At 41.8% G+C, this 27,728-nt stretch overlaps 2 protein-coding genes and 2 long non-coding RNA genes across 5 annotated transcripts in view; 2 read left to right on the top strand and 2 right to left on the bottom strand.

Annotated features, from left to right (window-relative positions):
- Positions 1-7,319, top strand: part of LOC115604853 — a 36,197-nt gene extending 28,878 nt beyond the window's left edge. Inside the window, exons 3-4 of the long non-coding RNA XR_003990427.1 lie at positions 6,232-6,290; positions 6,996-7,319. This is a non-coding gene — a long non-coding RNA (uncharacterized LOC115604853). The remainder of the gene's footprint in view (positions 1-6,231; positions 6,291-6,995) is intronic.
- SEC61B (SEC61 translocon subunit beta) lies at positions 4,106-9,616 on the bottom strand. Of its 2 annotated transcripts, none has more exons than XM_030478280.1 (4): positions 9,234-9,519; positions 9,036-9,133; positions 8,591-8,692; positions 4,106-4,552 (listed from the first exon to the last, which is right to left on the bottom strand). In XM_030478280.1, exons 1-4 carry the CDS (start codon positions 9,234-9,236, stop codon positions 4,465-4,467), a joined length of 291 nt encoding a protein of 96 aa, XP_030334140.1. In that variant the 5' UTR covers positions 9,237-9,519; the 3' UTR covers positions 4,106-4,464. The 2 variants fall into 2 exon arrangements, with proteins under 2 accessions (XP_030334140.1, XP_030334149.1); XM_030478289.1 differs by lacking the exon at positions 4,106-4,552 and adding an exon at positions 4,934-5,071 and having other exon boundaries at positions 9,234-9,616.
- ALG2 (ALG2 alpha-1,3/1,6-mannosyltransferase) lies at positions 9,548-11,602 on the top strand. Its single transcript, XM_030478266.1, has 2 exons — positions 9,548-9,984; positions 10,683-11,602. Exons 1-2 carry the CDS (start codon positions 9,658-9,660, stop codon positions 11,577-11,579), a joined length of 1,224 nt encoding a protein of 407 aa, XP_030334126.1. The 5' UTR covers positions 9,548-9,657; the 3' UTR covers positions 11,580-11,602.
- Positions 11,603-15,856: 4,254 nt separating this feature from the next.
- Positions 15,857-25,792, bottom strand: LOC115604849. The gene is made up of 3 exons (XR_003990426.1): positions 25,689-25,792; positions 20,433-20,558; positions 15,857-16,123 (listed from the first exon to the last, which is right to left on the bottom strand). It is a non-coding gene; the product is annotated as an uncharacterized LOC115604849 (long non-coding RNA).
- Between the last annotated feature and the right edge of the window lie 1,936 nt (positions 25,793-27,728).

The following is a 27,728-nucleotide window of genomic DNA, read 5'->3' as shown; positions in this document are numbered from 1 at the left end:
CTGCCTTTCTTTTCACCAACTTCTGAAATCAAAGCAGAAATCACAAATGCTATACAATTTTTCCCTCCAATAAAAAAAAAAATACAAAATTAAGACAGACAGTCCCCTCTTATAGCTCACATCCCAAGCTAAGAATCATTAATACTCTTAATATGTTACTAACTATGAGAAGTCTACAAAACAGTCCTCTTTGAAACACACTTAAATAAACAGCTAATATGAGGATCTCAGTGCAGCATTATCAAAGCTGGAAATATATAACCTTAGCCTTTCAAGAAACAAAAGGCATCTCTTTTCCAACCAAAAAAACCCCCAAGATAAATTTTTCTACCAAGCCCCTCACAGAATCCATTAATGTATTTATGAAATCATTTAGCGCTCACCACATGATCTCAGTATACCATCCACTCATCTCGAGCTAACACAGCTGAGGAAGAGAACACAAGCTGTTCTGTTTGCTTCTTTGCACTGCTGTCACGGTGCAGTCTAATGAGGGCATACCATCTTACATTTTCAGAAACACATCCTTTTGCATTTCTAAACTGATAAAGCACCATACACATTTGCATGCATCTGTCTTTACAGATACATATACAAGGCTGCAGTAAAGGCATTATAACTTACTGTGAACAGTACTGAAGAGAGCTTGCACTAGTTTATGTTATGTCTCATAGGCTCAGAGAGCTTAAGAAACAGCTGGATATAGATGAGATGCAAAGAGCTGACAGTTTCTTCTTGGAGGGTAAATTGAGAGTCTGATGTGATATAAGAAAAAATATCCTTCTGTTGCAAATGGGTCACGTACGTACGGGACAGTCACAAATTATGCACTCGAACAACTGCCCTTCCCCTTGGGCCCTTCAAGAATGAGAAATCATCATGAGTGACTACCAGAGGCACAGTACTTATCGTGACATGGTATCAAAAGCTGAGAGGAGTTCACATGCTATATGCACATTACAAGGCGGCTGGCCTGGATGTAACCAACTGGATACCGGTAAATAGGGAAGGCTAGAGGCAGGAGGAAAAAAAAAAAAAGAAAGAAAATATATATATTGTTCTTGTGTAGTACAGCTGGCTTCTACAGAGCAAAAGGTAGTTCTGAAACATCAGAACTACTGAAGCACAGATAGCCACAGATCTATAGCTTGTCTGTGATTGACTGCAGCATGCAAAAAAGGTGCAAGAGCAAAGATTAAAACTTTTCCTATCATAAGGACATCTAAGAAGTCTACCTCTCCCCCTGTTCTCCATAGGTAATGGGTTAAAAGTGAGCTTTTGCTCAGAGGGAACTTCTACAGTCTCCCTCTTCCACCAACTACCTATTCCATTCAACCCTCAAGAATACCGTCTTTCAGCTTCTATTCCTCTCTTAAATCAGACTGAAGTGGGCTCACGGGTTCAGATTTATTGCTGGGGGATAGAGGGAAAGCTTAAGTGACACAGACGTTCTCATGTACAACAAGACCATTTCCTTACAAAACCTTTATTCACTTGAGGAATAATGGAGCCTGAGGTTGCAAGCATTTTTTTTTATTTTTTTTTTTTTAAGTCAAGAATAAAAGATTCTAGTACATTATCATATCTTCTACAGAAACATAAGTCCTTCCAGATTTCCTGAACCTTTATCACTAAGGAGAGAGAGTAAAGATCTTCACAGACCTAGAGCCTTCTCTGGGACTTAAGTAAACTATAAAGATATTCAAAAATTTCTAACAGTCAGCTCAGTCAAGCTTGTATTTCAATCACATACAAGTAGGCATAAAAACCCAGTGTCTTAGTAATTCCTAGTTGTCCAATATGAAGCTCCTTCTTTTCCACCTATTTGTGCAAGACTAGTTTTCTGTGTTATAGATTGGCTACTATTTATCAGCATGGCCATAATTTATTCACCCAGACCAAAATGAATTTCACATGCATTATTAGCCAAACTTCTGGTAAGTCTTTGCAACCTGCATTTCTTTACCTGTCCTTCTGTGGGGCTGAAGTTTTGATAAACATCAACTGCAAGAATACACTACAGGTCATGTACACAAAAGGCTGAAAATATGAGCACAAATTATCTAACACTTTTATGCTAATCATTAAAATGATCACAAATTGAAAACACACAATGGAGAAATCTGTCTTTTCATGTACAAGGAATATCAAAGCAAGCTATGAATGTTTCAGCTAGCTGTGTCCAAATATCACTTCTTTCATGAATTAAAGCAGCAAGGGTTTTTCTAAACCATAGGAAAGCACACACTTCCAAAATATAAAGCCAAGAAGTGGGAAGTAAATTGCACAAAACTAGCGACATTAGACTCTAACAGTGTATGCAAAGATCTGATACAGGCAATTCTAAAACCCAAAACATTTAATCAAGGACAGCACTGTCAAAATAGTAATTTTCATACTACACTCAGCTGAATTAAATGTAGGCTGTGCAGCAGTAAGCTTTCCCCCCGCCCCTTTTATTTTTCCGAGCTCACAGCTGATTTTGGTCTTTAGAAGCAGCCAGATAGCAGGCAAGCAAAAATATGGAAGGCTTTAAATGGAACTACTTGATGTGGCAAAACAGCTTTTAGGGACCGGAAGGATTTTGAAGAAAATTGTTTCCTGCTGTGTTAGAAAACTGTATCATCAAGAGAAAAAGTTACCAACTTAGATGCTACTGTTAACCATTCTTCCTTTCCCTTACACTATTTGAATAAGAGTACATTATTCCTTTCCCTTTGAGTAGCACAAATTAAGTCAGCAGCGAAGTCTGCCCACATTGTCAGTAGAACAACTGACTTGCATTTTGTCTTTTCTTAGCATTTTCTTTCTTGCTTTAAAATGAAAACACTGACTGCACAGATTTTATTTTCTTGTTAGGCAAAGCATTCAAATGAGGTCCTTATCTCCGCCTTTTAAAGTGGGGAGCGAATACTCCTATTTGTTTTATTTTCCCTTGTGTTTTTACCTCCCTTCAATAGCAGCAAGTGATCTGTGGATCCTTTTCCCTTTGACACATGATTTATTTGGCTCAATTTCCACTGCTTTAGTGTATTCTGATACCCCACTGCCTTTGAGTCACCAGAATTCCCTGTTGCTCAACCTTCGATCCTCCGAAAACATCATCCTCCTACCATTGTATTTTGTAAGACAATTTTCAACCCTCTGCATTTACATTAGGCATTATGGCATAAGCACAGCTCCGAGCAATTATCCTGAAGTTTCATTCTTTCGGAAGTAATGGTACTTTAAGAATTGCTTTAGAGGAAGGTAGTGCATAAGAAAGGCTGCTTCTCTAACGTGTCAGCAGTCAACACTTGTATCAAGGCTGCATAACCAAGAACAGTTTTCCCATTACAAACTGATATTCACACAGAAATTGTACCATGAACAACAGGCTAAAATAATTCTATCCAACTGTTTGGAAAGGCCTGATTTGGTTATCTGAATCTCAACACCACATCAGCAGTGAGAAACATCTGAAACACTAAGGTCCTTTCCAACCCTAACTATTCTATGATTCTATGTAGGTACCTTTAAAAAGAAGGAAGAGCTGTCTGAATGTTAAAAAGGAAAATAAACACCACCACCCAGAAGAAAACTGGAGGCTTATCTGAAGAGCCACTTAACTGTATCTCAGCCTACTTGCATGTCCTGTAATTTAAAATGTAGCCATCGCTTTTCAAGTCCTCCCGTTCCATTTTCCTTGCTAAGTCTCCTTGAAAGAGCCTGGACCTGCAGAAGAAACATGTCTTTGACAGTCATGCAATTATTCTTTTTAAAATCAGTTAGGGACCAGTTCATCATGTCATTCCTCAAGTGCAGTTTGAAAAACAAGCATACATATATACTTTCATGTATAATGAGCACTGAGTAAAGTTTAACTTGCATTTAGGAAATAAATGAAATAAATCCAGCTATTTTTCCAGAGTTAACAGAAAAACATAACCAGCTCAGCTAGCATACCTCAGTTTCATTTCAACAAACATGTTTGCTCCTTCATGTGTTTGTGCACCCGATTTTGCCTCTCGCATTCCCCCCAAGCAAGCAAAGATCTTCTCGCATAAAACTATACAGCAATGTACAGTATACATTGTATATGTACATATAAACATACAGAATCTGGTTTGAACTGTCAAATGGCATTTAATCTGAAATATGGTTATATACGAAAAATCACAAGTATAATGTTTTAGTTATGGTACATTGGAGGAGGAGGAAAAAATACAGTTAAAACTGTTTCTATTTCCGTATGCAACTTTTATTGCAATTCCTGTATTCTAAGTGTACAGATACAAATATAAAATGACCCATGACAAACTTTAAACCTGTCCAAATAGCAAACTGAGAAATTAATTCAGTATTAGAGCCAAAGTTGACAGGACTTCACCACGTGATAGGAAGCTTCCCCAGTCTTTCTCCAACAACAACCAGGATCCACCATATTTTTGGTCCAAGATGTATGCTTTAAGTTGGCAGCTGAGTCTACGAACGAGTGTATTTACCCCAGATGTGCAGCATAAACACAGAAGCAATAAAAAGAAGACTCATGACCAAAACTGGAACAGGCCCACTAAAAATAAAGAAAAAAATGAATTAACATTAAAAAAAAAGTTTGCTTTGTCCAAAGGCCAGTCATTACCAGCCAAGTGAACTCATCGGTTCATAAACAATTGTACAAAAAAAACTTTTTCCATTCCCATAGAAATACCTTGAAGTACATAGAAATGAGATATCCATCTCTATCAAAAACTGCTGCTGCCCATTTTTAAAGATAGTTTTACACACCCTAATTGCTACATAACTATAAAGCACAGTATAATAATAATAAAATAAAAAAATCACTCATTTAAAAAGCCATTAATGGTTCATTATTACTCAATGTTGTGAAAACAATCTTTGGAAAAATATCATCTGTATTTACTGCTCGGATAGCCACCTGAGCAGAGATGTAGTCAGATTCAAAAACCAACAGAGTCCTCTAGCGGCTAGTAAAATTTTGGCATAAGATTCACATTAGCTGGTTTTCTCAGAGGTTTTATTTCTTTTGCAAACAATGGCAACAGTGGGTGAGAGACGGGGACTTTGTTTTCTTCAGAAACATATACAGATTGACAAAGTTAACTCCATCATTAAAACATTACCTAAAATGTATAAATTAACAAATTTCTTAACTTTTTTCCTTCCCATTATTATACATTGTTTAGAAATTGTATAGTGATGTTTTTAAAAGCCAGTTTAATCTTAGCATGTTGAGAGACTAAATCAGCTGTTTCGCACTGTGCTGAGACACAATTATGCGCACTTTGACACAATTACATGCAGTCAACACTGTGTCGTACCACTCACTTCATATAATCTCACTCCTGATTTTCAACACGAATTCTGTTATCCAGCCTGGACTATCCTCCAGGTTACTGTTTATAAGCAGGTAAGTGTTACTTGAATACAAAGTTAGAAAGAAGCTGAAAATGGATGGAAACAACTTACTAACATTTTTCTATGAGATCATGGTCCACATATTTCAAATGTTCATAACTGTAATCTTATATTGAGTTTTAAAACTCAATTATTGTCTACCATAGCCTTATTGGGGTATGGAGAACCCTGAACGGACATAAAGCATTTATCAAATAAACCAGTGACAAAACGTGCAAAACAAAATAAAAAAGTAAAATCCACACACACAGTGACTACATAGGCAACCCCTACCAAGGAGGATGTTTCACCAAGCAACAGAATGTATTTCTCAGTCCCCAGTGTTTCATCCGTATTTGAAGTTTATGTTCTCCATAATATAAATTGCAATGACATCAGGTGCACAAAATCTTCTACTGTACCTGAATTACTATTTAATTCCTTTGAGCCTTTAGTAGTAGTAACATGCAAGCTACTCTTTGCCGAAGGCACATGGGAATAGAGGACCACCACTAACCAGAACAGAGCAACACAGAAATACACAAGGGAGGGTTGCTTGTATGTTTGGCGGCTGTTTGGTTGTTTTGGGTTTTTTTAAGTTGCAGATGACAAAATAAACAGCTTTCCAATACTGACATGTATCTTATTTCCTTCAGTCCCAAAGACAACCTGCTGAAACCTTGCCATTCTCCTCCATACACCTGAATCTTCTCAGCACACCATGCAGTTTAAACAGATTCAGGCACCTCTAAGATTTGACACTGTCCATTCTCAGAATGTCTTTCATAAGGTTGTATACTATATCACAAGCCCAATTTGATTCTCTACCCACAGGAAACACCGCCAATAACTCTTCAAGCAAGAAAGCTCAAGACAAGACACAGGAACCGCAGGTACCAATTGCCACAGAAAGGGCAACAAGTTTGGGTTTAGTCTTCTTTGCAAAGTATACAATGCTCGATCTGAGTTTTAAGGAGAAAACTATTGTATCCCACTCTCAACCAGATTCCCCACAGCTCCCTTTTGCCAATATTATTTTTAAAGGCATACCTATATTGTAGCATCTTGTACTACAGAAAAATGTACTTTCCCGAGGCAAACCAAACTTGCTTGTTCAACATACGCTTTGTTTCTGATGTTGAGTACAGATACTAAATGACTAAAACATAATTATGCACAATAGAAAATCATAACTAGCATGAAATAACCTGTTCTCAGGTGGGTTTATGTTGGTTCTTTTTCATAGTAATTTCAAGAGCCCACATATTGAACAGCATCAGGAGAAAAACAAAACACCATCATGCTAAGCTTTTACACTGCTTTATGCAGTAGCAATCACAAACACTTTTAAAAACTTCAGCTGAAGCACTTTACTGAGGCAACCACAACCCCTCTATAACCTGTTTTTACTTTTAAACCTACCAAACAGGAGAAAGAACATAACAATTGGTTGTTATGGAAAAAACATGCATAGAAAAATACATGGAAATCCGTAAGAAAGAATGTTGCTCCCAAGCCATGGTTCAGAAGGTGTTACATTCAGAAGGTGTTGATTTGTAAAACCAACTCACTTTTACAGATTTGTTTCTTCTTTTAAGGGCCTGACCATACAGCTACTCATGGCAGCTTGCAAGAAAATCACCAACCAACCAAGCAAACGACAACAAAAAAACACCAAAAAACCCCCAACAACACTCCCACCATTCCAAAACCCCAAGATTTGGAACCACTGTGTTGCAACTTCAACAGAAGGGAAAATCTACTTACTGACCTGCTTGTATTGAAGATTACAACAATTAAGGGGCCATTTAACATTAAAAGTGATACCAAAGGATTCACAAGGAAACTTACTGAAACTGGTAAAACTGCTCTGACAGCTTGTATCATACATCTTAAAAAAAAATAAAAATCTACTTAATGATAAGAGCACTTCTGTTTTTTCTCAGTTCGGTTTTAATTTTTTTTTCAATTGAGCTTTAGTAGACCAAACAACACACAAAAGCTATCTGCGTATCTGCACAGATTTGTTTTAGAACACTATTATTGCTTATTGGCTTTTTCTTTTCTTAGACTTATCTCCTCTTTGGATTCAGAACGGAGAAAGCAAAACCTGCAGCAGCAGAACACCACTATTTTGATGGTTTGCTGTAGATTTTGTTTTTTAAAGTCAAGCACATTTGAAAACGAAAAAACACATAAGAGCTTCAGAGGAAGGATTACCCATTGAACAATCACTAACTAGACCATCACCAGCTCTTCCCCAAATGTCCAGTTTGCGCAGCCAGCAGCATCCCCCTTGAAGGGCTCCAAAATAAAATACTAATGTACTCTATTAAAAAAAACAAGCAATAGGGATATCCCTGAGTGTCTTGAGTCTCTTCAACCCAGCAAGAACAAGAGGCCACGAAGTATAACTCTACAGGAAGCACAAACACCCACTCAGGGAATGACTTAGCATGCATCCATCAGCTGAAATACACCTTCCACCTTTGTTATTCAAGTATCAGGCTGCAAAGCTTGTTTGGGAAACTGATCTGATTGACTCAAACCAGCCAAAAAGTAAAACCATAGGCTCTCGCTATAGCTTAAAGGACACTACCACCATTATTTGACCATAATCTTGGAATGGCCACCTTGTAAAAACAGATATGCAAAATACCAGAATGCTATTTGCTTTGCAAAGTTAACTAAAATAATTTATCTTCAGCTCTTCAATAAAAACACCTGAGAGTCTGCAAGCATGTGGCACATCAGTCTTGTTTTCAAGGGGAGGCGGGGAGGAGCCGGGGTGCAGAACCACAATGTATCTTTACATAAAGAAAAAACACCAAAGTTTTTAATTAAAAGAGAACAAAAACATGCACAAAGATGCCCAAATGCACTGTGACAAGTAACCTTTCCCAACTTTAAAGGGACTGCTTACAGTCTTCGATGACCACTTTAAGGTCAGACTAGGCAATTACAAAATATAACTTGCACCTACCTTCTTAAAGCCATTATAACTTTAAAACTACCTCTCCAGGTTTACAGATAAAGTAAAATACTTTGTCCCAAATCTACCTAAGCATCCATCAATTCAGCATGTTTTCCCATGCAGACCAAAATACTGATCTCAGTTCAAAAACTGAAAGATTACAGAAGCAGGTGAAACACACAGTCCCCATGCCTGCCACCACCCACACATCAAACTTACACTTTGAGCCCCGGAGAGTCCTCAGTGTAGAACCGCCACATCCCACCGGTGCCTGTGGATGTGGCACGGCCTGCACTTCTTGTCCCGCAGCTGGCATTTTTCCTTTAGGGTACAACAGAATGAAACAAAGACCAAAACACGTTAGCAGTCTGCCGGCTCCTAGCACTAAGCACCCCAAGAGACTCTGCAGAAGGAAGACACTTGGATCAGCCCGTACAGTCAGGCAAGCACAGGGCACCAGCCTATGCAGCCAAGTAAGGAGAAGGCACGACGGCTGGCAGAGCACCGCCTGGGGCTACAGCCAGGTGCACCGAGGCCCGGTGAAGGCTCCCACCGGAGCTGTGCCCGCACACCCCAAACAACCACACGGCTCAGCGCCTCTGCCCGCCGCCAAGCGCAAATGACGGCGAGGCAGAAAGAGAGCTGCCCCACTCTGAGGACCTACCTCTGCCGGACAGTGGAGCCCGCCGCGCGGGGAGCCACGGCCTTGCTGGGGGAGCGGCCGGAGGAGCCGACGCTCGTGGCGCTGGGGTTGGGCCCGGGCTGCGGAGAAAGGAGAGAGCCGGGCGGGGGTAAGGGGCGGCGGACACAGCCGGGGGAGGGGGACCGCCTCAGCCGCCCCCTGCCTCGGGCAGACCCTCACCATGGCGGCGCTGGCTCGGGCGTCCACACAGCTCCACACGCGCTCCCAACGGCTGCTCCGGCCACGTCCCTGCGCGCAGCACGCCCCGCCCCGCGCCTCCCGAGGCCCTGCGCCTGCCGGGGGTGATGCCTGAGCACCGCCGGCCTCATTCCCCTCCCTACCCTGCTCTCAGAGGCCGTTTTCCGAGCAAGCAGACTCCCCGTGGAGCCTCAGTAGAGCCCGCTCCCTCACCGGCGACCAGGCCAGGCCGGCCGAGCGGGGAACGCGCGGGGCGAGGCAGCAGGCAGCGCCGGGGCAGCCCGGCGGGCGGGCGACAGGCAGGGCCTGCGAAGAAGGCTGACGTGTCCTGCGGCGGCCGCTGGGCTGCGCATGCGGTCTGCTGCCCGGTACGTGGCCAGCGGCCGCTGGTCCCCGCGCAGCAGCCATGGCGGAGGGGGACGGCGCGGGGGGCCCGTCCGTGCTGTTCCTGCACCCGGACCTGGGGCTGGGCGGCGCGGAGCGGCTGGTGGTGGACGCGGCCCTGGCGCTGCAGGCGCGGGGCTGCCGGGTGCAGATCTGGACGGCACACTACGACGCCGAGCGGTGCTTCGCGGAGACGCGCGGGCTGTCGGTGCGGCAGGCCGGCGGGTGGCTGCCGCGCAGCCTGTGGGGCCGCGGGCAGGCGCTGTGTGCCGCCCTGCGCATGGCCTTCGTGGCGCTCTACATCCTGCTGCTCAGCGGCGAGCGGGCCGACGTCTTCGTCTGCGACCAGGTGCGGGGCCGCGCCAGGCGGAGGGCGCCGCTGCCGTTTTGGGGGTGCTGGCGGGTTCCGGGGCAGCTGTAGGGAGAGGCAGCTGCTGCTGCTGGGGCTTCCCCCACACCGCGCCCCGGTGGTGGGCCTTGGCAGAAGGTGCGTGGGGAAGTCTCAGGGCAGGGAGGGCGGGGTTTGGCGGCCTCGCACGCCGGGGTGAGGGAGGAAATGCAGAGCTACCGCGAGAGGTCCTGGGCAAGAGAGTGCAGTTTGATGTGCTTGTGGAGGGAAGAGGAAGAAGAAGGAGGCTGTAGTAGAAGGAATTGTAGTGGTAGGACAAGAGGTAGTGGGTTCAAACTCAAACAGGGGAAGATCAGGTTAGATATAAGGAAGAAGTTCTTTACAGTGAGCGTAGCGAGGCACTGGAATGGGTTGCCCAAGGAAGTTGTGAATGCTCCATCCCTGGCAGTGTTCAAGGCCAGGTTGGACAGAACCTTGGGCGACATGGTTTGGTGCGAGGTGTCCCTGCCCATGGCAGGGGGGTTGGAACTAGATGATCTTAAGGTCCTTTCCAACCCTTACTATTCTGTGATTCTAAGGTACTTGGCTTGTAAAAGGCTGGCTCTCAGAGCATGGCTTTGAAATCACTTGTGCACACCAGCAGCACTAACTCAGATAATGATTGTCTCCTCTTGTCCTGTCTCTCCCGGTTGCACTAGGTATCTGCTTGCATTCCTGTACTCAGACTGGCCAGAACTCATAAGAAGGTTTTGTTTTACTGTCACTTTCCTGATCAGCTTCTGACCAAGAGAGAATCTCTCCTAAAGCGCATCTACAGATTACCGCTCGACTGGCTGGAAGAGTACACGACTGGCATGGCAGACTGTATTGTTGTGAACAGCAGGTTCACCGCCAGTGTGTTCAAGGACACGTTTAAGTCCTTATGTCACATAAACCCAGATGTCCTCTACCCATCACTCAACATCAGTAGCTTTGAAACAGTTGTTCCTGCAGACATAGCTGACCTGATACCGAAAAAGTTCTTGTTTCTTTCCATTAATAGGTATGAGAGAAAAAAGAATCTAGCGTTGGCTCTTGAAGCTTTGCATGAGCTTCAAGGAAGACTTGATTCTCATGAGTGGAATGAAGTTCACCTTGTTATGGCAGGTGGTTATGATAAACGAGTTCTGGAAAACGTGGAACACTATGAAGAGCTGAAGAGGCTTGCAGCCAAGCTCAGTGTTAATGACCATGTTACTTTCCTGAGATCCTTCTCAGATGAACAGAAAATTGCTCTTTTTAATAACTCTATATGTGTGCTTTACACACCAAGCAATGAACATTTTGGCATTGTCCCGCTGGAGGCAATGTATATGAGATGTCCAGTTATAGCAGTTAATTCAGGTGGTCCTTTAGAATCAATCTTGCATAATGTTACGGGATTTTTGTGTGATCCTCTGCCAACACAATTCTCTGAGGCCATGGAAAAAATTGTGAGAGATCCTCTCTTAAAGAAGACAATGGGAGCAGCTGGGAGAGCCAGAGTTATGGAAAAATTTTCCTCAGAAGCATTCACGGAACAGCTGTACCAATACATATGCAGATTAACACAATAAAATTATATTCTCATAGTATATTTTACTGCTTTGTATCTCTCATTCGTATAGGCGACCGGTATTTATTGTGACTATGATGGAGAACCTGGGACATATGAATTTCCTTGTTGTTATTCTTGTGCTGCCTTATGTCACTTGGTACAAAGAACAAGCAAAACACGTCCCCCACTGTCTCATCAGAAGGTTAAAATTTTCATGTGGTAGGCTGCTCTGCCACTGCAGCTCTTTTGTGAATGGTGCCTTGGAAAAATGGATAGTTAAATGGCAGTAACTTAATAGAAATTACTGGAGCTTTTACTTTAACACTATACAAAATGTGATTCTGCACAAATCCACATTTTGTAAATGGCTAAGACAAGTGCCACTTTATGTACTTAAAATGTTCAAGAGTACTTTTTAAGTAAAAAAGGTATCTCGACTGAAGTATGGAGGGACTTGCACAGCCAGCCAACTGCATGTTTTAAAAAAACAGCACTGTTGGGCATATGATTTTTATTGTTTTAAAATGATTGACCTTTTACTGCTCTTAAATTGCATCATGTCGTCACACTGGGTGTCTTAAGTGTACAGGTGTGAGCAGGAGGAAACAGACTAGAATAAAACCAGGGACATCAGACTACCTCAGGCAAAAATGTTAGTCCTGAAATGTCTGCAGGTATCTGCAGTCCCTGAGGGTGTAATTTTACTTTGAGACATCCTGGTTTGTAGAGACTTGAATGATATCCCCTCTATTTAACATTTCATTCTAAATGATGGCGCACTTAAAAAAGTTGTTAACCCAGAGCAGACAATAAAGGCATTTTATTTTGCCTGTTTTAGTGGTAACTTCTTGGTGTAACTTTTAGGAATAATTTGGCTGGGGGGATACTTTCCTCCTAATGCAATGACTGCATGTATGACAGTAATTTGACTTTCTCATTCTTTAAAATCACATTTTATCTATAAAATGCAACTTTGTAGTCTGAATTCTGCAATTTGTATTTAAAATAGTTTCAGGCATTTACACATTTAGTACTTCACAGCAAAGAGGCCAGTCTTCCTGTTTAGGACTGTAACCTAGGTCTCAGTAGTAGGCTTTTACTTAAAATGAACAAAACCCCACAAAGTCTGTCCTTGTCTTTAACCAGGAAGTTGGGATGCTATAATGCTTATTCATTATCAGTTGGGAGCAGGTGGTCTCACAGGCCCTATTTCCAACATTTCTGTTCATGTCAGAAGAACTGGCAAGCCTTAGTCTATCATCTCTTGCCTGTTCCTGCAACTGTGCTCCTTTCCCACCCCTTAAAAGTTTTCCTAAATCTTTGTGCACCTTTTTCAGGATGAGTGTAGCAATGAGTGACTGAAGGGCCTGGAGAGAGTGTTAAAATAATCTATAGTCATTGATGTTATCACCTTCAAGACGTGTTTGGCCTGCGTTTTAAGCTCCAGTTAGAAGGTGCAAGCTGGTTGGAGCCAGTTCCTCTGGTTGCTTAGTTTATGTTACATTCTCCTCTCCAGGTTGCACTGGAGTTAACATGGAGCCTAAGGTACACACCAGTGCCACTTACCAGCATAACTGCAGGGGTAGCTCCCTCTGTGCTTGAACTGTGGCCACCAGCCCTTTCCTGAGCCGTGCTACTGCCTGGCATGTGCCTAGCCTTATGCCCTGCAGCTGCTGTTGACTGGATTTCATGGATTGCACTCGGACTTGACTTGACCTGCCATCTCCTGGTGACCACTGGGACTGTCAATAGAATTTTCCTGCTTGGATACTGAGCCCTGGTCAGTGATGTGATCTCCTTCACCTTTTGACTGTCATTCCTTGCAAAGCAGCCCCAGTCTCGCTGCTTCCTGACAGGTACCTTGGGCCATCCCAAGCCCTGAGCTTGGTGGGTTTTTGGTCAAGGGCTTGGGCCCCGTCGGGTGGCCTTGGGGCCACGTTTTATGACACATAGCCGCAAGGAGGCTGTGGGGGCAAGCCCTGGCTTAAGTCTGAGGGCCAGGCTCCGTGGTACTCAGTCCAGGGCCTGAGAAGGGCTCAGCTACTGCCAGAGAGCAGCAAGAGCAAGACTCTCACAACAGAGAACAGCCAGGGGCTGATCTGCGTCCTGCTTGCTTCATCCTCAGTAATGCTGGATTTTTGCTGTGTCCAGCACTTATCTTAATTTTCTGTCTTAAGCTGCTGGGTGGTACTGCTGTGCATGAGGAAAGCTAACTATGTTCTAATACTGCATAGGGTCTCAGAGCTGTAGCCTTTTAGATTAAAGCTGTGGTTGTCCTTAAATGCTTTCAGATTATGCAGTGACTCATTGATACGTTCTCTTCAGCATCTCTTCATCTAGTCCCAAACTGTCATTTCACTACTGCTGTTTTAAAGACCCACAAAATAAAACAAAAGTTTAGGTTTACAGAAGAAAGAAACTTACTGTTTCAGAAGTGCAAGCACTCGGTTCCTGATTTTATGCCAGTGTGGCTTTGTTTCCTTTCTACTTCCTCTCCTCCTTTTTGGAAATCCAACAAGAATCTTAATTACATAGGGTGTCCTTGTCAGTGATGAACCTCCTGTCAATTAAAAAGAAGCATCTCCATCACGGGATGACAACAAGTGCCCCCATATTTTACACATCAGCATATTGTAGGGGATATCAAGTACATTTTGGTGTGCTGTCTCTAGACCAACATAATACAAGAAAACAAGGCTTGCTGGTGTTGAGTTTCTAAAATGGCAGGTTTTTAAAGCAATAATTATTTGTACCTGTTTTGAACCTGATTTAGAAATCCATATTCTTTGTGTGTATCTTTCCTCCTCTCTCCTTTATTTAAATAAAAATTTCTTTAAAAGAGAGTTTTATTTAAATCAAATTGCAAACGCCTTGTGCAATCTGCTGTCCAAAGAAATATTAAGTATTGGACTAGTACAATTCAATAAATTATAATTGGCTGTCGTGGTTTGAGCCCAGCCGGTAACTCGGAACCACGCAGCCGCCCACTCACTTCCCCCCTTCCTCCTCCCCCTGCTCCCAGAGGGATGGGGAGGAGAATCGGAAGAATGTAACTCCCACGGGTTGAGATAAGAGCAGTCCAGTAACCAAGGTATAATACAAAATCACCACTACTACCAACAATAATAACAATGGTAAGGGAAATAACAAGGGGAGAGGATACAATTGCTCACCTCCCGCAGACCGATACCCAGCCCAACCCGAGCAGTGATCTGGGCCTTCCGGGTAACTGCCCCCAGTTTATATGCTGGGCATGACATGCTGTGGTATGGAATACCCCTTTGGCCAGTTTGGGTCAGATGTCCTGTCTCTGCTTCCTCCCGGCTTCCCCTCCTCCCTGGCAAAGCATGAGACTGAGAAAGCCCTTGGTCAGAGTAAACATTACTTAGCAACAACTAAAAACGTTGGTGTTATCAGCGTTGTTCCCAGGCTGAAAGTCAAAACCACAGCACTGCACCAGCTACTAAGAAGGAGAGAAATGACTGCTAATGTGCTGAACCCAGGACATTAGCCTACAAGAAAATTAAGGTTTTAAATTCATATCCCACCAGTGTAATGTGAAGGATGATGCAACAAGAAAATGGTTTCAAGGAGGAATTCATGTCCTATCCTCTCCTTCCCATATTTGCACATCCTTCTACCTTCAATTACAACCCAGATATATTAAAAAAGCCAAACAAAGAAGTAGTTTAAAGCAGTTGGACAAACAAGGGCAGGGTACGTACTGATGTGAACAAAGGAAGGCAAGGAGAGAGATGATCAGGCTTTAGAGTTTCTTCACTTACCAATACTGTGGGCTGGAAAGTGGAAACCCACAGTTTTCTTTCTTCAATTTACCTTTAAATTAATACCCGTAGTAAATAAGAAAAGCTACAAACAATTTCATATATATAATTTTTATGCACTCTTTTCAGATTGTTAAAAAAAAAACCAAGGGGAAAGCTACCAATTTCAGGGTTAAACCAGCCTGCTAATGCTGCTTTTTTATCTCTCCTCGCCCCTTCATTACTATTTTTTACAATTTTACACAATATAAAAAATTTATAGATTTTAACGTTCACATGGAGTCTATAAAAACCTCATGCTACATTATCATATTGCTAAACTTTATTCCTTTTTATTATGGCTTTATTATTCTTTCTCATGGATGAAATGGCAAAATTTATTTTGAATTGTAATTTATTATACAGTTAATATCGCAGGGGTATTTTTAATGAAACAATAACTGTAGAATACTGAAAAATTATAGTATTATGAAAGGAGTATATGCAATAGCATGAATGTTAACACAAATAGTAGAGAAGGAAATAGACATTTTAATTACAGTTACCTTTATCTGCTTTTATGGAGAAAGTAGAACATGTTACCCAATAAGAAATAAATCAGAGGAAATTTATTGATGTGCAGTTCTTCAGTGGCATTTATTTTATGCCCAAGATAAACTGGGGTGGTTCCAGATTTTTACAGTTTTAGTCATATGGGAAGACCAACAAGTTTGACCTCGTAAACTCTGAAACAAATCTATTAACATCATGGTATCTTTATGGCTCCAATTCCTGTGCACTGAAAGAGAAGAAGAATACAACGATTGAGGAAATGAAAATAGAAATTGGTTGGAGTTGTTTTACATGGAGAAACGAATAAGTTTTCAAACCCTTATGTAAGATAATCAATTGCTGGGAAATGAGCCTCCGAACAACCTACACTACAACTACAGGCACATATCATACTGTATTTAGTGAACTTTTCCCCTCACAATTATACATGGAATTCCTACACTGTATAGCAAGATTTGTAAAAGACAAGAAATTGAGAAGCCCTCTTCTGTTATTCCCAGGCAAAAGTAAAAACCAAACAAATGAACAAAACAAACGAAGAAAGCATAATTCTTAGTTGTGTCTGTAAGTATTTGCAAGTGTGTAAAACAGATCACAAAAGTATCACTCCTTCTTTGATTTACTCTTTTTTAATCTTGATCCTCGCCTAGGTTTAGCCCTGTAAATAAACCTACAGCAGAACGAGGTGCTGTGTGAAATAACGAACAAACCTAGTAACGATTAACTGCAGGAAAAGATTCTGACCATCAGCTCCTGTAGGAACGCAGGACAAGAGGACAAAGAAATATGAAAACACAAAACCTATCAGGTATCTCTCATTGGCACCCCTCTTCTAGCACCTGACATGAGACAGACCTATTTGCCTCCTTCACCCTTTAAAAAACAAAGCCAACTAACATGGCAAAGAACTGCTCAGAGGGACCTAGTGACTGGAGCCTAGCAGGACGTATGAGCCTCCCACCAAGGTGAGTGAGATCCAAGTAAAAGCTCCTACAGGGGCAGCGCAGGTAGTGCAGCAGATGAATGAAGATACCTGATGTTCTAGTGGGGGCTCATCAGCAGTCAGGAAGAATTAAGCCATTTTTTGTGCTGGTGGAGGAACCAGCACTCATATAGGCCAGGAAAAAAATCCAGAACCACCTCAATCCCCAGCTGTATCAGTTTCCCTCCTCTCAATCCTTTCTCTTGCTTCTCCCTGCCTGTCCAGATCCAGTCAGGATAGAGTTAGACTGTCAGGGAGCAGGAAGGGCCATTTGGTCACTAAGGGGCAGGGAGCCAGGACCAGTGTGTAATAACAAGGTAGGCATCCCACAATATTCAGACAAGGTGAGCCAGGCAGGTCTGGAGATGTCAGGATGTGTGAATTGCCAAGCATAGCTGTTGCACAGCTGTGAACTTACCTCAACAGAAAGGGAATCAGAAGGCAGCCTTTGCTCTAGGCAAATGGCTGTATCAGCTGTGTGAATCAACTGGCTGTGTAACTGTTGGTCCCCAAGTTAATAAAAAGAATGGAAATATACCAGCACGGGTTAGCCCAATATAGAGTATAAAATGCAAACAGCAAACAGGAAGAACTCTGAAGAGAACTCAGGCTTGAGTGACTTTCAACCCACATGTTCCTTCCCAGAGGGTGGGAACACCCATCATCATGATGGTGAATGTATTATAGAGATTAGTAATGGAATCACATTTGTATTGTGACTCAACTGCACATTACAGTGGCAAAACTCTCCCAAGTATGATTTGTACTTGAGTTGTGATTTAAGTACATTGCTGTATTGCTCTGATAGATCAAAATCCCATATAATATAACTTTAAAAAACAGTAGGCTTGGTGTTAAACATTAAATCCTTCATGCATGGAATACGTAAAAGAACCTGGTCAAAGAGTAGCATGTGACCTGTTAGGAGAGGCTGAGGGAAGTAGGATTGTTTATAGCAGCCTTCTAGTTCTTGTAAACTGGTTACTGGAAAGGAGCAAGGCTCTTCACCCTGGTGCCTCACAGGATGACAAGAGACAAAGGGCATGTATCAAATCAAGGAAGGTTCCAGTCGGATATTAGGAGAAACTTCTGGTCACCATGAGACCAGACAACCCATGAAATCAGCTGCCCAGACATGGAGCACAGTCTCCATCTTTGTAGGTTTTCATGACTTGACGCAGTAAAGCCTTGAGCAGCCTGGTCAGATCTCCTAGCTGACCCTGCTTTGACCAGGAGGATGGACCCTGGCCGAAGAATATGAGTGGTGTACCTCAGAAGTCACTATTTGGTCCAATAGTATTCAACATCTTTGTTAACCATCTGGATAATGGTATTGAAAGACCATCACCAAGTTTGCATGTAACAGCAGGCTGGGAGGAGATATATATGTGCCAGAAAGTAGAACTATCGTAGATGGAAGTCTGGGCAGTCTAGAAGATTGAGCCTACAAGAACCAAAGATATCAAAGATAAATATAAACCCCACACTTTAGGCAGAATAATCGCAAGCAGCAGTACATGCTGGGGTCTGACTGGCTTGGGAGGAGCTGTCCAAGGAATTAAAAAAAAACCCCTTCCATGTGCACTGTCCTCAGCAATTGAACAATCAGTTAATTCCATTTATCTATGATGGCTATATTCTGGCACTGTGAGAAGTCCCAGTGGTCTGAAACTGGGATCTGGAAGTGGTACTAACAGGACTATTTATTCCTGCTTGAAGCATGGGAACAAAATGGGAAGAAAGCCTCTGGAGGGACCCACTGCATATCGTTGTATGAATGGGGATTATTGGCTACTGCTTCCCAGGTTTCAACCTGTTCTTCGCTTTACATGTAGCAAACACAACGTCATGCTTCTGTGTTAAACTTGTGCTTGTGCAGATACCTAGCAGCAAAATAAAAAGAAACACTAGATAGGAAAATACAATTGTCTTTTTTTTCCTGGTTCTGTTGATTATGCTGCTTTCTCCTCTGCATGATGACACAGGTTTAACATTAGCACTAGACTACAGGTTCTACAGGCTTACTGCAGAGTAAAACAAAAACCATAAAGTCTTATTCCTCGCAGCACGATTACATTGTGGGAACTATTTTTCTTCATGCTAAAATAACACTAAAAGCCAAAAGTAGATTCAAAAAATGGTTAGACAAATAGGTAGATTTAAAATTGATGGTCCAAATACAGTCATTGCTTAGAAAGTCCATCAATAACTGGTGCTTAGGAACTGGAAACTGTATTAGATAACATACAAATAATACTAGACATAAGCATCTGCTTCCAGATGCTGCTGAAAACGTATAAATACAATTTGATCTTAGATCCATATTTAGACCTCTTCTGTTCTTAGGCAGAAGCCGTATCCTTAAGTATCCCAAACCATGAAAAAATGGATCAAGAAGACACCCAAAAAGCACATGCAGTGGTTAAAGAACGTGAAAAAGACAACTCCCTTCCTGAAAGTGTTCCTGTCCCAGGGAAAATCAATGCATCGTCATAAACAGCAATACACCAAAAGAATTCTGCTGAAAGGGGATGTTTAATTCATCCAGTGCTAGTGTCTATTTTAATAATACTTAAAGGAGAGCATGCTCTGTCACCTATTGCAGCAGCATCTAATTTTCTGCATAGAAGTATTCTTCTAACACTTCAGCATGAATTCAAGACAAGAAATTGGCACTTTTAAATTAAGCTACCAATCTGTGACATACTGTGAATAAAGTGAACGGTATTGTGAAACTTCATCTATGAATTTTTGATCACTAAAGCTATATGAAAGTTCATGACAGGTGACAGTAAAATTCCCCAGCTTGCGTTCCTGCCGTATGTCATAAATAATCTGGGATGCTCAAGTCTCTAAGTACTTTGCATATATACAAACCCACTGTGGAGATCTGACTTTCTGAGTGAGAAAGGCCCAGTCCAGGCTGCCCCGCCCAGTGATAAAAATGTTGACATAAGTTTACTTTTTGCCTATATATTCTTAAAGGGAAGTCTGTTCTTAGGACTTGGGGGCTATGGGGGTATTAGTGGGGCTACATTTCTAGAGGCTGAAGCAGTTATTAATTAGAATTAAATTAAAAATGATCTCTGCAGTGACTAAGGGCACTTGCCATTAATCTAACATGGTCGTTTAACCCTGCAGATTTGAAAACTTCTGTATTTGTAAAAAGAAAGATATTGTGATTATATACCCATTTCACTAAAATTAGATAACACAAACTCTGGCTCATGCAGGTGAACAGGTTCTCTAAAATACAATTTGAAAAAATACCAACTGTGGTCATCTCAAACTAAGCATCTCAGCAATGATTGTAGAAGTGGATTTAAAAAAATTTAATAGATGTCAGTCCAGAAGGATTAGAGAACATGCATCCATGTCATGGGAATGATTAAGCATTAACATTCCTTCCTCTAAGCTGCAAAGAAGCCAATACCCATATTTGTAGAATCCTTGATTTTTTATTTGGGTCCAAGCATGAATATTGTCCCCAAAAATAATTTAAAGCAAAATTCTGTAGCTGAGCAAACGAGACTGTTTCAGATCTTGCAGTTACCAATAAATGATTCATTGTTCTGCCAATTCATATAAGAGGTCAAGAGAAAGTGAATCCTGAGACCACTGTAAGCAAAAGAGCAGCTGATTTCAATGAAGAAAGATCCATTTTGAAGAAGCAGACCCACTGAACACAAAGCAATCACTGACAGATTAAAATAAATAGCAAATAAAAAGGATTAGAAAGATATGCAAAGGCCTAAAATAAAACACTCTGTGCCAGGAGCTTCTTCAAGCTGAGACTCAGGAGAAACAAAGACTTCCACATGCAATCATAACAAAGGCAGGACTTCCAGCAAGAAATGTGCTTTTCCCCAGAGTAGGTGGATTCCTCCTTGAACCAGTCTCCTAAAAGGCATTTTTCTCAATTAGACACAAAATAGGCCCTAACCACATTCGTTTCTTAAAGAACAAACTTGGAGTAACAGCAATGAGTATAGATATACAAGAAATGACATATAATTTTCTTCACAGTAATAGGAATCAGAATTTATATACGTGTGTACATGTATTTGATTTGTTTTAATGAACTGAAGGAAGGCACAGACTCTTTGCCCAAATTCAAAGCAGATAAATACATTCTGATTTAAGAAAATATTTAATAGAAATCTTCTTATGAACTCAGCTGGGTAAAGTAATATCCTTCATATCTTTGTCTAGAACCTGATATAACATCACTTTGAGTTGCCGACCATGAAATAATTTTTATCTGCAAGCAACATTGTAAGTGTTTTGTGCTTGCTGAAGAGTGGTTCAGAAGAAAGGAAGAAACACACTAAACCCAAGCTATATAGTGCCGTGAGCAGTTACACCTCAAGTCCAGATTCACACTGTGATAAGTAGTGATAATATTGGCATTGATACCTTGTGTTTGCTCTCTCTCTCTTTCTCTCTCCACACATGCAATACACTCACTGTTTACTTTTATTGCATTTCATTTCCTCCACCTCTTTATGTCTTTATTATTATGATACAAGAGGCACCTTCTTATTATGAAATACTCAGGAAATTGTTTTTCTCGTCTCAGCTGGTTTCATCCTAGAATGGACTGCACGGTCACCATGTGCAAGAAGCAGAGGTTGCTACCTATTGTGATTAATGCTTCATGTAATTGTATGTGGCACCAAGATGCTATTCTCTTATGTGAAAGCCATATAGAAGAGTGAAAGAAAGATTAAATCTACAATGCACTAGGATCTGTGAGACTTTTTCCGATTACCATGGTACGAATGCGGAAAAAATGGTTCCTGGTAGTCTGATATTCGTACACAGTATTGCAGCTGCTTGGATGGAAACTCCTCTGTATAATAAGCAGATGATAAACAGGCAGGAAGATCAACTCCTTTTACAACTTAATTCAAATCTCCTCTTTCTCACCTGTAGGATTCATCTAGTTTTCCCCTTCCTTCTTTAGAACCCTTTTATATCAAATTCTCTCACCTAGGCAAAGAGCAAGGCCATTTACAATGGCAATAGAAAGTTGATTAGAACAAATAACAAAGGCTGTAGTTTCAGTGAGTTAAACGCCTTTAAGGGCATTAAGCAGAACTCAGGCAGGATCTGAGTCTGATAGACTCCCGCAGTGGGTTTCAAGACAAGAGTTTCCTTCTCGCAGGTGTTACATCCACCATAGTGATTCTAGGCTCGAAGTTCACCCTAGAACTGTGCTGTTAAGAATTAATGCACAAAAGGCCAAGCAATTGATTCTTGATGTGCTTGCGAAATGAAAGGCTTTGCCAGACTCACAGCACATCTTTACAAGCTGAGCAAAGTAACTAAGTTCTGATTTGAAACTCTCACCTCCCCCAGATATTCAAATTGCCCATTATACTGTGCTTGGTGCTCATCTTGGTGCACAGGGACAGGAAGGATAAAGATAGTTTTCCCCCTTGCAATGTTTTTTGCATTCCCTCAGTAACAGACTCCCTTTGCTAATTGCAAAGAATATTCCAACCCCTACAGAGGGAAAGAGCAGGAGAAATGAATGGAGGTGGGCCTACAGCCAGAAAGTTATCCATAGACTTTCAGACGACATCTCATTTAAGCTGATTAAACTCACTTTCACATGAGTTGTGACATAACCATGGCAGGAACTGACAAGTGTCAAAATCTTGCTGAGCAAATAAGATTTCAAGTCCTATTCCTCTGTACCGAAGAAAAGCAAGAAAATATTACACATTTATCCTTCTTTTTCCCCATGACACCTACTCCTCTCAGCAGCTTCATTGGCACTTTGTAAGCATGTCCAATTCACACTCTCACTTAGAATAGTTGCTGATATTAAAACTGAACTTTTCATGGCTTTTCCATTAGGACACCTTTCTAAATATCACTCTTCTGTGGGGAATAAACAGTTACTGGATGCTCTGCCATCAGGACTGATGTTTCTATGCTGATTCTTGAGCCCAAGAAGCAACCCCTTGTGTTGACTTGTTGAATTATTTTCTTCAGAGGCCACAACATCTCTCATTCCCTTTTTCCAATGCTCTCATCCCCTTTTTCCAATGCTCTCATCACACGCCAGTGTCTTAATCGAACAGACTAATAAGTGTGGGCCTGGGCATAAAGGACAGATACTCATAAGAAACAGATAGATTTAGGTATCACTAGATCATGGTGTCCAGACAGGGAAATTTCCAGCAGCTTCTTCCCCCTTGCGGTCACTTGCAACTAATCAGGTCCTACAGACTTTTTTTTTTTTTCCAGAATAGTGTCTCCTGACAGCTCCTGTTGTCCCCACTTAGACCAGGTGCTATGATAGGCTGAGGGAGTGTGGGAGACGGTCTCAGAATGCAGAACCACCATGATCTGGAAAGACTGCAGTTATTATTTCTCTGGTAGTAACAAGTGTTACACAAGAGTCCGTGTCATGCCTTTTCCTCTGTCCATGCCCTTTTTCCTCTTCCATGTCCTCATGTGAAGGTGAAAGTTGCCTTCTGCTCACTCACCCTTTTCCAAGAAAGATTTCGCCACACGTCTAACCAAGCTCTGACAGCTACCTCAGGACAGGCTCCAGCATGGATTATCAGGCTTGTCTCAGGGCAATAGAATGAGTTAGGGCGAGCCTGTCCATTTGTTCTGTCAGAGTACACTCAGGAGATGTGCACAAACGGCAAACTGGACAGAAAGTTCAGCAACTCTTTTGCTAAGGAACCTTCCTTTGCTCCTGCATGGATTTCCTCATGGAACTCTCTCACTTGCTTCCCTCCAGATGTATCAGCCCTTGGGATTGTACATATGGGTAAACCATCCCCACAGCAGCCTCTGCTGCTAGTTCCAGGCATTGATAAAGTGTTCTACAGAGCAGGCCTGAATGACAAAAAAACCATTCTCCAGCCTGTGACTGTCTCACAGTGTCTGGGGACTTTTGGAGAGGAACAGAAATGGTGGAGGAAAGAGAGAATATTATAAGGCTGAAGTAAATCATTTCTGAACCAATAAGGTGGAATGGCAAAAAAGGGAAAGAATTTGAGAGACCTGAAAAAGGAATCCCAGCTCCACATTAATGCTTTTACACACACTGGTGCCATGTGCACACGTGCAGCACCCTGTCATCTCGTATTCCCTCTCTGTTAATGCCCTGCTGGATCATGGAACAGCATCCCTTCCTACTAGACATCCTGCAAAGAGCATATCCATCTGCAGAGCATGCTGCCGCCATCACAGGTTACACATGATGTAGGCAAGTAGGGAAGGCTAGAGCATTGGATGGGTCTGTATTGCATAAGGAGAAGAGATGAGACAGGATTGCTCTTGAAGCTTTGGTACGTTCCCAGCTACTTTACAGTAAAGATAGGGCCTGCGACCATAAAGGCTTTCAGATGTGGGTAGCACAGGCTCACACCAGTCTGCTCACTCATTCGAGTAACAAAACACATAGCTGATCCATCTAGGACAGAATGATCCATCTAGGACTGCCCAACCTACGTGCAGTAAATAGTTTATCCAGTGGCTTATCTACAGCCACCAAAGGCAACAGAAATCTCTCCATTATTTATTGTTACTACCTCATTATTTGACATTTAATTTAAGTCTTCTACTATGTCCTGCCCAGCAGCTTTAGCATTATAAATAGGAAAGCACTTTCTTTCCCATTTAAGAAGTCGCCACAAGGATTCAGATCTATTCAATGAACCTTTTCTTCAGGCTTGCATTGTGTTGTCATAAATAGGTGATGTTCAGAAGCTTACAGGCACCTCCCATGATAAAAGTAAACTAATTGCTGAAGGCACTGTTGCTTCAAGGCATTTATCCATGTGCAGCCTTGTCAAAACCAGGACAAGCCTTCATGGTCAGACTATTTCCCTAAATACTGTAGAGATTAGGAAGTTGTTTCTTTTGTTTACAGTTGCAAACTTCTTTACAAGCATCTTTCTTTGAGACGTTTTATTTTCTTTCTGTTATGAAAGCTTCCACAGCCCTTGGGATACCAGGCACTCTGACACAGAGGGCAGTCAGGCTGGCTATGGATGATATGCCCTTGACAAATCTGTGTTGGGCATTGCTTTCTCATCCTTCACATGCTTAGGTATGGATGCAAAGAGGACATGCTCCATGATATTTCCAGGGAGGGCTTTTGCTGTGTGCTTTTCTCACTGTGCTTCATCCTTACTCATGCTGCTATTACTGTCTACCCATTACAACATCTCAGATGCTGTATTAGATTTATTTGTAACAATGACAGTAAGCAGGCTCACCAGCGTCAATCAGATGGCACTCAGTCTCCAGCATAACCGCGTAAGTCATATAAACATGTAGCCTGCCTTCTCAAATCAGAAAAGACTAATGACAAATCCAAACATCCTTCAGATGCAAAAATTTACCAAGAAACATAAAATGTTTCTCCTCATTGAAACAGGCTATTAGGGCCTAGAAGAGTCTAAAAGAACCAGCCACTCTTACTGTTCTTCCAAGGAAACTTCTCAGTCCTTTGTAGGAATGGCCTGAAACCTATTCACACATCTTGCAGCTGGAGCTGAGAAGTAAATCAAGACATCTGGTCTTTAGACCCCTTGTCCATGTAACAGATTGGCCACTTTGTCATTAACTGCTTTTCAAAGCACCCATAAAAACACTTCCAGCACTTATGCTTTCATAGATAGTCACTTGTATTAGCATTTGAAACCTCTTTATACTATGCTTATTACCGTAATGCCTGAGTAGCATAATACATATGGCCTCAGAAATCTCCTGGGAATGGGAAAATACTAATCCTCAACTTAAAAGCAAGGAGAGGTCCATATAATCCTCAATTTACAGGCAAGGAGAGGTCCATATGTTTTAAGCTGTCTGTGTTCAGCTTCCATCTTCTGACAAGACTTGCCCTTTCATTTCTAAAAAAGGACTTTGTTTCGGTCCCTTGCACCCTGCAATGCTGTCCGCAGACACACATGATTAGAGTGCACTCCTTGGATGCAGAAGCTGCAGTATAGGAGATGAGGAAAATAGCTGACAACCCACATAGCAGAGACTGCCACTGAACTCACATCCTCTGTCTCAGACTATAGATGGTAGGCATCACAGCCTCTTTTTCTGCCAGCTGCTTCTATGTGGAACTGGATCGACCAGGCCTGCCCTAGAAGCATCTGCTGGATCAGGTTCCCTGGCTGAGGGAGGAGCTGCCCCGAGGGACCTGGGCTGTTCTGAACTGCTCAGCACTTACCCTGGAGCACATACTGTGCCATGAGCTTATCCATGTGATGCCCATGGACTAGAAAAGGTTCCTATGCTTAATTATGTATGCTTACTTACTGTTTGTAGATGGTGTATTTTGAAATGCCTTTATTAAACCAGCAATAATGGTTACATTTGAATAGCAGTGGGAGCTCAATGTTGTTAAAAATAGCGCTTTGAGCATTAATTCAATTACTTCACATTTTATTTTTGTTTTCACCACATTTCTTCCAGGGGAAAAAAAAAGTAAAAAAGCATCTTGCATTCTCTTAAGGGAGAGGTAAAACCAATTAGTGGCTTATATATTTGATCTACCTTCATGCATCTGCTTCCTAGGTTCCAGAAAGACTTACAATTTTCCCTCATGTCTATACAGCTTGAAGACCGCATGAACTAATTAATGCTCTGTTCCTCCCTACAGTCTAGAGTAGTCTGTATTCCTGTATTCTGAGGTTTTGTTAATATAACCGTACATGGGAAGACTGCAACCTCAAGATAAAATGGAGCTTTTACTCAGCAGATGACACAGTTTTACCATTTATCTATGAGTTTCTGTTACAGAATAATATGTAAACTAACAATTCGTCTTTATCTTTACCTCCATTTTCAGATTCGAAAAAGAAAAGACCACACTGCTGACATTTATTTATCAGGTGAAGTAACTTTCCGTGCTTTGGGAAATAAGACTTTTAGCCCTAAGGAAAGGATCCTTCAGTGCAGGTATAATGGCTTGTGTTAAACGTCTTTGAGATAAAAGATTACTTCACTAAGAATGTTAAGCACTGGCTATTCCATGACATCTTTCAAGTACCACTCTCCTTGCAGCAAAAACTAACAGCCTGGAGAATGATGCCCAGGCTTCCATTTCAGTGTCTCAAAAAGCATATGATAGCTCAGGATAGGAAAGAATCAATGGGAAGCCCAGTGAAATAATGAAGACTTTCTTGGAGATGGAGAACAAATGGGTACATGACACCATGGCTGAGCAGTGCCTCTGCTCCTGGTTTCTGTGGTGCTGCTCTCAAACGGCTGAGTCCTGATCTGGGTGAATCCTCTAAGCTTGAGCATTCAAGGCAGGACTGCTGCCTCTTTTGCAGAATCTCTTTTGGGCAGGGCCTTATCTGATATGTTTGGATTACAGAGCAAAGTCCTGGCATAAACTACGATGTTAAGACTGACTGTGCTCATGAAAACAGTATTAAAGTCAAAAGCAGGGGTGCCAGTGTGGGGTAGGATCCAGCTAGGGGAGCTCTGAGGAGTACAGGCTGGAATTCATGTGTGTGAAGTGGGCATCTGGTAAGATTTTGCTATCTAATCCTGTTTGAGGTCTAAACTTAGTCTTCCCAGGCCACTTATTCAAAGGCTTTGTTTCTGGATTTCTAGCTGGAAAATCAGTGGAATTTCAGCTGATGTTATGAGTATGCAGTGTGTACAAGCATTACATGTCTGTAGTTCTCTATTAATAGTACACCAAATTAAAGCATTCAAAATTGGAATTTTCTTCCTCCCAAAAAGCCCCCAGTGCAAATTTGTGATTTGTTTCATCTATAATGCAGGACTAATGATCACTTGCTTTTGACAGAGGAAACTAATAATAAAAATCCAAATGAGACCCACTTAGCCT

Source organism: Strigops habroptila, chromosome 1, assembly GCF_004027225.2.
Source record: "Strigops habroptila isolate Jane chromosome 1, bStrHab1.2.pri, whole genome shotgun sequence".
NCBI lineage: Eukaryota > Metazoa > Chordata > Aves > Psittaciformes > Psittacidae > Strigops > Strigops habroptila.
This window is presented reverse-complemented; position numbering and strand designations above follow the sequence as displayed.

Coding starts and splice junctions, on each gene's coding strand:
- ALG2 (XM_030478266.1), top strand. CDS start 9,658: ATGGCGGAGGGGGACGGCGCGGGGGGCCCGTCCGTGCTGTTCCTGCAC. Junction 9,985..10,682: donor ACGTCTTCGTCTGCGACCAG/GTGCGGGGCCGC, acceptor CGGTTGCACTAG/GTATCTGCTTGCATTCCTGT.
- SEC61B (XM_030478280.1), bottom strand. Junction 8,693..9,035: donor GGCTCCACTGTCCGGCAGAG/GTAGGTCCTCAG, acceptor TGTACCCTAAAG/GAAAAATGCCAGCTGCGGGA. Junction 4,553..8,590: donor GACTCTCCGGGGCTCAAAGT/GTAAGTTTGATG, acceptor CTTTATTTTTAG/TGGGCCTGTTCCAGTTTTGG.